The following is an 11,555-nucleotide window of genomic DNA, read 5'->3' as shown; positions in this document are numbered from 1 at the left end:
CACGTTCAAAGAGAATATGGTTATTCAGTCTTTGTAGACAAGATGCATATGAGAGTTTTGCTTCCCTGTCCAGATGTAACTGTCTGTAACTGACGTTTTCTAATAAGCAACTCAGCAGCAAAGGCTTTCTTCCTTTCGCCAGTATTTTGGTGTATTTTCTATCATGCCTGTAACGTAAGCAAATGGTCTTGTTCTCCTCCAAGAACGTGTAGGTGTTTGGTTGTGGCAAGAGTTTTCACACAAGCGTCCGGTTTTAACGTAGTAATGAACGAACACTTGTATCAAATTATTCGTAAAACCTCTTGGTTTGTTTTGCTACACATCAGTAACAGTCCTCAGGGGAATGTTCAAAATCTTCCCAGAAACGCTACTCGAGTTTCATCCTTATTCACACAAGCGACATATGTACTCTGGGCAATAGCCAGGGCTGCACTCCAACTCACCGACATGGGCGACATTTCCTACTACCACTACAGAACTTTGAAAGCGCTCGAAATATTCTGGCTGGACAAGTAGCCATCTTCTCACTCAACCGATACGTAAAATTTGGTCGACGAAAACGACATAACTGCACTGCATTCACCAAGGAGGAATACGAGTCATCAATGCAATTCGGGCGAGAGACATGCCACTCCGCTTCAGAGGTTGTACACTAGATTGTGACCAATAAGAGATGCATTTTTGAACTCTTATTGGACAGGCCTATCCTCACTGTTGAACATAATAATGTGGTGTGCACTGATGCCCAGATGAATCGCTCAATGGTTTTTAAAAAACACCTTATTCTTTAGGTGGGCAGTTTCCGCTAAGAAGATCAGATCAACAATTGCAAATTATCACTGTTTCGAAACTCAAGACTATATACCAGAAGCTTTCTTTATGAAGTAATGGGTCCACCAAACAAAAAATACTTCATCCCTGTTGATTATCCTAAACTTGTCCTCACAAAAGAATCAGTGTTTCAAGAATTTAAAAAGGGCTAAAACTCACATTCAAACTAATCCACTGAGTAAAAATGGAAGAAATGAAGTTTAGTAGAAGCGGAGCGACCTTGTCAATCGCCAATGACCAGCTTTCAAAAAGTTCGGAGCGGAAGCGTTGAACCAGCTCACTTGTAACATTATTTTGGCCATCCAGACGAATGCACAACTCCGGGACGCATAAAACTTGATTGCCTGGTGGTGAATCACTGATCTCGTGTGATGACAATAAATGCTTTCGAAATCCGAACAGATTAAACCTGTTCTTTTTGACGGTCAGTTTTTCTACCTCATGGTCTGCAATGTGTGCTCGCCAAAGCATGTGTCCCAATCGGTGTTCCAGTACCAAATCTGTGTGTCCGTCGATAGTATTCTGTTGAAATCACAGGAAATAATTTAATGTCAGATGATTAATTTGGTTAAGGTAACTGCTTGAAATCAGTTGATTAGACTGAGTATACCGATCTAATGAACTCACTAACATGCAAAAGCTGTGATAAACGGGACCTACATCAGTTCAGTTCCTTAGAGTGTAAATGGGGCAAAATCTCACCCCTGCATTATCACAATTCATAGTTAACTGATTCAGTATATTCTAAATCGGACCAGTAGGCCGCTTGATTTTCTATTCTGGAACACTGTCCATTTTGGCTGTGTGATCTATCAGCAATCTCTGTACCGAATAGCCAAAATCATTTTACCTAGTAGGAAACTGCTCCATTTTGAGACTAGTAGAGTTGAGAACTACAGTTCACGTCACAGTCTGATAGTCGAGGAGGTAGAAATCGCCAAGCATCCCAGTGTTAGTAGAATAGACGGCGTGGAACTGGAAAGTGTGTGGATCGGTCGAGCTGACACGTGTTGGAGTGTGGTCATCAGAAGGAATAGTAGTCATCATCTGATTTCCACTTGACCTCACCCCCTCCTCCTCAAACTGAATTGTTGGAGCACTCACAGCCCCACAAAGACCAAAGAAGATCTACCAGTGGAACCTGAGGTGAATCATCACTTAAGCACCATGAAGTGGAAGATTAACAAATCAAACCCGATCAGAATTAATTTGAAACCCCCAATCCAACAACGCAAGATTTTGACAACCACACTAACCGAAACTCAACACGGATCTAGTGTGATAATCTGAAGAGGACTTATTGATTAGTTTCCAGTCTGCCTTATAACGTAGCCAATTTGGTGACCTGCTCGATTGGCTCGATGAAGCATTTGTGTAAAAAGCGAAACATTACCCAAATAAAAACTGTCGACCGAAACGATGGTTTATGTATTATCTGGATTATAACTGCAATAACTCAAACCATATGGACTGTATGATTTACCAAGGATTTATCAGATAATTCTTCCACTATGCCTTATATTCTTTATGCATAATTTTGTTTAACACCAATCGTGCACGCAAAATATACACAGTATTTTCAATAATTTCTTTTAAAAACCTATCTACGCTGCCCTAGTGAATGCGACATGACGAAATACGCGTGAATCTTTCATTCAAATCACGCGAAGCAGCAGCGAGTAAGCACATGTTCACATGAGATGTCGAATACGGGCCGTGGTCGGACTTGAGATTTTGCTGCTCCAGGGTTCTATAATTCAATGAACGATTCAGAGGACCAGCCAAAACTGGCCACTTCTGTAGGATGGTCTCTCCTGAGGTTGTCTTTCAGTGCAGTTGAGTACTATTGTAACCAAGCTGCCTCACATACGGATAGCAAGAGTTTGAAATCTAGTCCTGTCCATGGGTGTGCTTTATTCCAAAGCCTCCAAGGAGTAAAGTACTGATATGGTGACTACTCATTCGAGTCCACTGACTGTAGAAGGTGCTTTCAGAAACAGTTGTAATGATGGAACAATATAATTTTCCCCATGTGATCGAAAACCCACTACATGAAATTCTGCTCATATTTTCTTCATGCTATTTGCTGACGAAATAGATTTCAGGATTTCATACAACTCGCGTATGTTAGTAGTTGTGAGGTGTTATCAGTAACATTTGTATGTTTGCTTCTTTCGTTTGACGTGTACCTTCACTTCCCGGCGGAAGGACTCATAATGTTTCTTGAACCGTCCTATTTAAGTGGCCTGAAAAAGATAAGTCCATCAGTTTGTCTTTCAGTAAGACCTAATCATTCTCCCCCAAAGAAACCTACTATTGAAGACCGCTTCTCAATGGGCAACAATGGAAAGACTGGTTTATAATTGTGTACGGTGAACAAGGCGGGTCAACAAATTCGAAAGTATAAGCACACAATCTCTGAACTAGGACGAACCCTCCTTGAAGAGCCCCTTACCTATTGTTATTCAAATCTAACAGTGGTGAGTCATCTTCCTATCGAGATTAGAGGGTCTGATGAAATAATATTTTGCTCTAGGATACTTAATATTTTACGGCGTGAAGTGCATGAAATCGCATACCTCGGTGGTATAGCTGAATCCCTCATAAGAGTTCATTGTTTATTAAAAATCCACTTCTGTCGGTCCTGCGAATTCACCGTCTGTTAACAGCATTAGAGGAGGGATTCCGTATCCATGAGCATTCGAATAAACACCACGCAGTCCATATTCTGTGCTTCAGTGGTGAACGAATTCTTTACACTAATACACATTTCTACCCACTACGGCTTTTAACTCTCCAAAGGGCTAGTCTACGAACAGCTCCTTCGTTAGACGTCGTACAGGAGTTCTACTGTATTACCTGATACAGCTTCCAACCACATTCATTGCGTAGTGGTGCCAGTTTAAGGAAAGCAAGTATCTTGTGCACAGGACATAGTCGCAATTGCGTGAGATACTTTCTATTCTCTACGACAGCCAGGTTACACTTGATGGTGCTGTGTAGTCATACGTACTCATTATAACCGGTGACCTTCTGGCTTCAGGAGACATCACTGCTAACCAGACTAGAACACGCGCCCTGCTGTGCGGCTCACGAAAGTGAAATTTTAAAGTAAGAGGAGTGACGAATTAGGAGGAAATTTTTTGTATTAGACTCAGATATCACCCAGAGTGGCTGCAGTGGGCAGCCACACAAATTCGAATTTAGCTATATTGTGTGTCAGCATTTCACCAAGGCGCCTACTGTCTAAGAATGAATGTGTTTTGAAAAAGTAAAGGTAGGCTGGGTGATTGAAAACACCCTTACTGATCGTGAGCCGCTCACTTAAGTAGTGATAAGGACAAAGGCTCGAACTTACACAGGCAACGACAGTGACAATCTAGGGACAAAATGCTGCGATAGATTGTCGACAAATCCGAGGAGAAATGGATATCACCCTCATGTGTACAAGCGCATATATGGCATGGCTTTTTGGAGATCCGCTCAATTCAAACAATATCTTTTGGCACGGACTGTCTATCAACGATTGTGAAAGCTACCAGTGGTCAGCTGTAAACGTTAATTAGATATTAGGTTTACGTGCTCGGCGAGGTTAAGTGAGAAATGTAAAGAACCAGATGACTCACGTTTTCCCATGATAGGGAGCACAGGGGCTTAGCTCGGGTGGGTCGGTTTTCCATCATTGTTTGCAGCGGGATAATCTTCTGACTTTCCAGAGCCAAGTGTTCATAAGTCTTCCAAAACTCCAGAAATTTTTGGCGCAATTTCTGAACGAAGTTAAGTAAAGCAGCAGTTGCAACATTTCTCCCACGAAAACGTTTGGTTGAATACTTTCTAATGAACATGTATGAATAATATAACACAGTAGAGTGTTCACTCAACCTCACTGTGAAATAACTGGAGTAAGGAAGGAACACCGACAAAATAAATCGCCTCGCCAGTGATCCCCATGTTCAAAAAAGGTGTGGGAATATTGTGTGAAAACTACCTGGGAATCGGCCTGGTGGTCTTAACCCTCAGGGTGTCCGTTGTATTATCCTATGCACGTTGGTCCATCATCGGGAGAGCCCGATTCGCGAGAATCAATAGGGGTTCTTCCCTGGTCTGGATTGTATGGATCATATCTTTACTTTGCAACCCGTGCTGTAACAGCACAACTCCTTCCGGTGATCAAAAATAGTAACCTTTTTGCACCTCACATCCCCTTTCGATTTTGATTATGAGATTTTAACATCCTAACGGAAGTAAATTGAGCATAAAAGGAACATCGCGATTGTTAGCAACGAAAATAGCATATTTTTGGCCACGCAAATTCTTGAGCACCAGAATCGACACTAACTTTCGGCCCATGACGGCGAGTACGAATTAATGGCCGTTTCGTGACACCACAATTCCAACTTCACTGCAAACTGTAACGCCATGTACGAGCAGCGACGACTCGATCTAACAACTTCACTGAACAATGTAACCCAGGTTATGTTACGAAGTACAAATGATATACAGGTGTCTCCAATCGCACAGACTTACATAAATTAACTGGTACATGTCAACTGCCTCCTCATAAGTTCCACTGAAAGTTTTGGCTGACCATTCTATATCCAGTCGATGGATGACTTCGTGCAATCCACGACGGTGCCGACTGACCGCATCACAGAACTGAAAGAGTCGGCTTGTTAGTACAAATATACACCTTTTTGACAAACAACAAAATTGTTCGCGAATATACACTAATTTGCAGACTAGTTTGGTCTTTCGAGAGACTCACCTGGAACCCAGTTGAATCTCTCGTTTGTGATGTTCTCAGGCAACTGAATGTGCTGTACCAGGCCGCCTCATGTTTCAGTCGCTACGATATTCGAGATATCGCGATACATGTAGTCTCGTGCAATTTGTTTCAAGTAGAAAATAAGGTTGACGGAAACCCGGGGACTGCGCCTATCTGATGAGCCCCAAAAAGGGCGAAACCGGTCGCGGGCTATCGACGGATTTTCAGCAACCTTATGAGTAGTACATTACAACGATAAACAAAATTGTTCATTCTTTTGGGTCAAACTAACGTTTTTGCTGCTCTTAGTACCTTTCAACGCATCTTTGACTTAATAATGAACCTCAAAAAAGCAGTCTGATACCGTACATTTTAATAAGAGGTCTTAGTTTCGTGCTAGGAAGCCAATTCGAGAAATTAATGAAAGCCTGTTGGTAGTGTGAGGAGATTTGAGATTTTTGTGGAGATTCCGTCCTGTAACTGAAGCCATTCTATGCTGCAAAGACGAGAAGCACTGTACAGTTGTGATGTAAATCCTGTGATTGAAGGATGAGCGGCGCTATATCCTGTCCAAGTGCGAGTCAGTCACACTGCTGATCAGCCGCCCGTGGCCGAATGGTTAAGTGTTCAAACTACTAGCCAGGAGGTCGCGGGTTCGAGACTCTTCGGAGTTTTGTGAGATGCGCACTGCTGATGATTCCCAAGCTGTGCAGTGCTTCTCGGCTTTTTAGCATAGATTGATGAAAGACTAAACGGGTGAAATGGGGATGATGATAGTCCAAAAAGCCTCATTAATAGGTTTCGAATGGATGTGACACACTACTCATAAGGTTGCTGAAAACTTCCACAATCCATGACCGCCTCCGCTCTTTTTAAAGGTTCATGAGGTGGTAGCGCTCCCCAAGTTTTCGCCGATGCCGCATAGATTTTGAAGGAATCTACTCATCCATGAAAAACAAAAGGATGTGCAAATGAGTGTATTTCGCGAATTTTGTGGAATTTGGTTTCAAATTGAACAGAAGGTTGATCTGGTGAGACCCAAGAAGGGCAAAATCGTTCGTGAGCTATCGAAACGTTTTCACCAGCCTTATGGCTAACGTGTGACGTCTGTACTACGTATTGTTAAATCTCAAATACGGTACCAACTCTAATATGAGGCTGCTCGTTGACTCATCCAATTGACAAGATCATGAACGAGAGATCCAGCTCATATTCCAGTGATCCACTGGTGAAAACTAATTGGAGCGCAACTGATTTTATTTTGTAAGAATGAGAATATCAACGTTTCGCATTACAAATCGGGTCACCGTAGACTGATTTCTTTCTATTGTATGTTCCTTGAGCGTTCGCCAAGTAAGGTTCTAGCATTTCACATCGGCGCTCCGCTTGTTTATGTTTAGGGCTTTGCGAACACAAATCTGCTTTCTTTGCTTTCGGTTTTCTGGGATAATGCCTCATGGAACTAGTTTTGCTTTAATCAAGCAGAATGTGGTCAGTAACCATAAAAATATCCATTACCTGAACATGGCACAACACAATGGCTCACTCCCGGCCATTGTGTAAGACAGGCTTGCTATGCTAACCATTGATTTCCAGCATAAAATTACTCGAACTGATTGCATACATCACAGAGATAGCAATTGTTCGATGGAAAGATTAAATCAACTTGGGTAACATGAGGGTAAAGAGAGCTCTTGCCCTTGATATAAGGCAAGTACAGTTCACCACCACCAAACCATAAAATTACAAACATTTGTTTTTCTCACCATAGTAGGCTCTTAGATAAGTACGGTCTACTTAGTACCCATGCGTGGTTTTATTATGATGCGTCCCGACCTGAAAGAAATTCCTGCCAAGGAAGAGTCAATGGCAGTTCCAGGAAAAAATTCTACGGTGAAAAAATCCTAGGGCAGAAAACATCTGTCAGTACAGAGACACACAACTGCGGCGGGTTTAATTGTGGATGGAAGAAATTTTGTCGAGTTGGTAGCCAGAATGTATGTGGAAAGATGGGTTCACATCTGGGTTTGGCAAAGTCTGCATTCCAGCCACATATGTGTAGCTAAACGCTAAACAGTGAGCAATAAGATATTATGTTGCTTTCTAACCATCTCTACTTGATTTGTTTTCACGTTATTCTCTCCAAACAGTCTGTCTGGAGGCAATTTTCCAGCTATTTCATGTCAAAAAGGGTTTAAACCACCAATGGTTGACGATTATGTTACTATCAATTCTCCAGAAAACACTGGATTCGCGTGAACTTTCAGTCCAGAAACTCCATTTATACACCAGAGTCAAACCACAAAAACTACAGTGCTCAGCACCCTGATATTATTGAGTCACCCAGTAGTCAGTGCAATTACAGTTTGATTTCGNGGTTAAGTGTTCAAACTACTAGCCAGGAGGTCGCGGGTTCGAGACTCTTCGGAGTTTTGTGAGATGCGCACTACTGATGATTCCCAAGCTGTGCAGTGCTTCTCGGCTTTTTAGCATAGATTGATGAAAGACTAAACGTGTGAAATGGGGATGATGATAGTCCAAAAAGCCTCATTAAAAGGTTTCGAATGGATGTGGCACACTACTCATAGGGTTGCTGAAAACTTCCACAATCCACGACCGCTTCCGCTCTTTTTAAGGTTCGTGAGGGTGGTAGCGCTCCCCAAGTTTTCGCCGATGCCGTATAGATTTTGAAGGAATCTACTCATCCATGAAAAACAAAAGGATGTGCAAATGAGTGTATTTCGCGAATTTTGTGGAATTTGGTTTCAAATTGAACAGAAGGTTGATCTGATGAAACTTAAGAAGGGCAAAATCGTTCGTGAGCTGTCGAAACGTTTTCACCAGCCTTATGGCTAATGTGTGACGTCCGTACTACGTATTGTTAAATCTCAAATACGGTACCAACTCTAATATGAGGCTGCTCGTTGACTCATCCAATTGACAAGATCATGAACGAGAGATCCAGCTCATATTCCAGTGATCCACTGGTGAAAACTAATTGGAGCGCAACTGATCTTATTTTGTAAGAATGAGAATATCAACGTTTCGCATTACAAATCGGGTCACCGTAGACTGATTTCTTTCTATTGTATGTTCCTTGAGCGTTCGCCAAGTAAGGTTCTAGCATTTCACATCGGCGCTCCGCTTGTTTATGTTTAGGGCTTTGCGAACACAAATATGCTTTCTTTCCTTTCGGTTTTCTGGGATAATGCCTCAGGGAACTAGCTTTGCTTTAATCAAGCAGAATGTGGTCAGTAACCATAAAAATATCCATTACCTGAACATGGCACAACACAATGGCTCACTCCCGGCCATTGTGTAAGACAGGCTTGCTATGCTAACCATTGATTTCCAGCGTAAAATTACTCGAACTGATTGCATACATCACAGAGATAGCAATTGTTCGATGGAAAGATTAAATCAACTTGGGTAACATGAGGGTAAAGAGAGCTCTTGCCCTTGATATAAGGCAAGTACACTTCACCACCACCAAACCATAAAATTACAAACATTTGTTTTTCTCACCATAGTAGGGTCTTAGATAAGTACGGTCTACTTAGTACCCATGCGTGGTTTTATTATGATGCGTCCCGACCTGAAAGAAATTCCTGCCAAGGAAGAGTCAATGGCAGTTCCAGGAAAAAATTCTACGGTGAAAAAATCCTAGGGCAGAAAACATCTGTCAGCACAGAGACACACAACTGCGGCGGGTTTAATTGTGTATGGAAGAAATTCTGTCGAGTTGGTAGTCAGAATGTTTGTGGAAAGATGTATGTGGAAAGATGGGTTCACATCTGGGTTTGGCAAAGTCTGCATTCCAGCCACATATGTGTAGCTAAACGCTAAGCAGTGAGCAATAAGATATTCTGTTGCTTTCTAACCATCTCTACTTGATTTGTTTTCACGTTATTCTCTCTAATCAGTCTGTCTGGAGGCAATTTTCCAGCTATTTCATGTCAAAAAGGGTTTAAACCACCAATGGTTGACGATTATGTTACTATCAATTCTCCAGAAAACACTGGATTCGCGTGAAATTTCAGTCCAGAAACTCCATTTATACACCAGAGTCAAACCACAAAAACTACAGTGCTCAGCACCCTGATATTATTGAGTCACCCAGTAGTCAGTGCAATTACAGTTTGATTTCGAATTTCCGCATTTCCAGTTTGAACCTGTTGATTTTCCATATTTGAAAACTCAGTGGAATAAACGACATCTTTCTGAGAGTGATGAGTCCAGCTGTTAAGGGTAGGCATTTTGCTGTGATGCCAAGCAGGTCACGATACCCACCGATTGCCAAATTTTCTCAAACGCTGGATACAAAAATTCAAGGCCTTCACAAAACAAGACACTTCAGCATGAGAGTCGCCAAATAGTTAGACTGTTTCAGAAGGGCTTGGCAAACAGTCGACAGTTTTTATTTGGGTAACTTTCCGCTTTTGACACAAAAGCTTCATCAGGCCACGAGAGCAGATCACCAAATTGGCCAGGTTGTAAGACAGGCGGGGAACCAATCAGTAAGTCCTCTCCAAATTATCACACTAGATCCATGTTGAGTGTCAATTAACGGCTCTTGTCGGTTAGTGTGTTTGTCAAAATCTTGCGTTGGTGGATTGGGTGGGGGGTTCAAATTAATTCTGATCGGGTTTGGTTCGTTAACCTCCCAGTCCAGGGTGCTTCAATTGATGATTCACCTCGGGTTCCACTGGTAGATTTTCCTTGTGAGTTGCCTAAGAACATCACAAACGAGAGATTCAGCTGGGTTCCAGGTGGGTCACTCGAAAAAAACAAATTAGTTTGCAAATGAGTGTATATTCGCTGACACCGACAATTTAGTTTGAAGGGGGTTTGTGAGGTCAAGTGGAATTCAGATGATGACTACTCATCCTGATGACCGCACACCAACACGTGTCAGCTCGACTGATCCAAAACCGTTCTCCACACGCTTGCCAGTTCCACGTCTTCTATGCTACTAACGCTGGGACGCTTGGCGATTTCTACCACCTCGGCTATCAGACTCTGTCACGTGAACCGTAGTTCTCGCGTCAAAAACTCAACATTTTCTAAATCTATTTTGTGTCTCGTATCCAGTGCGTGTTCCGCAACTGTCGAGTGCTTCTGTTACGCCTGATATTCATCCGCGTTTCTCGGCGGCTTGCTTATTTTCCTCTTATGCTCTCGGCTTCCCTAGGCGGTCAGTACTATACACAACTTATTGCAGTCGTTACGCTTGATTTTGTTGATAGTCCCTAGTTCCATTTGCCAGGAGACGATCCTTCAAGTATACGAGTGCAGAGCGCAGAGTGTTTCTCCTCCGGAAAGTTACCCTTATGTTAGCCGTGTTTAGAAATCTTCGAATGACCTCCGATGTCCCTGGTTTATATGGAATAACAGCGGCCCCAGGCCATTCTCGTTTAAGTTCAGCTACAGTAGTAGCGGTGATACTACTGATGGGGAGGCACGTGAGTGGCATGTGTTGTTCGTGGAATTTCGCTTCGCTCTCTTGAAAAGGGGAGGTCTGTTGCGGAATTTGTGGAGTCGCTTTGTAACATTCGCTTGGATTTGAGCAAGGAATGATTGGGGTCAGTGAATATCCAGGAAAGTTCAAGGAGACGCGTTCAGGAGAAGATGAATGTCCAGTTTTTGTAAATAAGATGCAAATGAGATTCTTGCATCCCTGCCCAATCTGTAACCGGTCAGTTGGCATTTTCCGATAAATAGCTCCGCAGCGAAGGCTATCTTCCTGCCACCGGGTCCAGCACCCTTCGTAATTGACACGTAAACAAAGTAGTTGGATATCCACTACCCAGAATTTAGTTCTTTACTTCAATTTGGGTCACTGTCTTATCAACTTCTTCTGTGCATGTTGATGAGGCAATACTAGTGAATACCGATTTCGGTGGGCAGACGAGTAGTTCGAAACTGCCCCATTTTCAGTTGGCTTCTCGTATACTGTGGT

General features: G+C 42.5%; 1 protein-coding gene across 1 annotated transcript; it reads right to left on the bottom strand.

Annotated features, from left to right (window-relative positions):
* Positions 1–20: 20 nt before the first annotated feature.
* On the bottom strand, positions 21–11,527 carry T265_08852 (hypothetical protein; the record flags this gene model as incomplete). The annotated part of the gene is made up of 11 exons (XM_009174769.1): positions 21–158; positions 991–1,353; positions 4,458–4,661; positions 5,359–5,470; positions 5,704–5,828; positions 6,554–6,708; positions 6,880–6,998; positions 8,313–8,448; positions 8,639–8,757; positions 10,825–11,020; positions 11,488–11,527. 11 exons carry the CDS (start codon positions 11,525–11,527, stop codon positions 21–23), a joined length of 1,707 nt encoding a protein of 568 aa, XP_009173033.1.
* Between the last annotated feature and the right edge of the window lie 28 nt (positions 11,528–11,555).

This window comes from Opisthorchis viverrini (genome assembly GCF_000715545.1).
Source record: "Opisthorchis viverrini unplaced genomic scaffold opera_v5_242, whole genome shotgun sequence".
Classification (NCBI taxonomy): Eukaryota; Metazoa; Platyhelminthes; class Trematoda; order Opisthorchiida; family Opisthorchiidae; genus Opisthorchis; species Opisthorchis viverrini.
The sequence above is the reverse complement of the archived record's forward strand: the minus strand, read 5'-3'. Positions and strand labels throughout refer to the sequence as shown.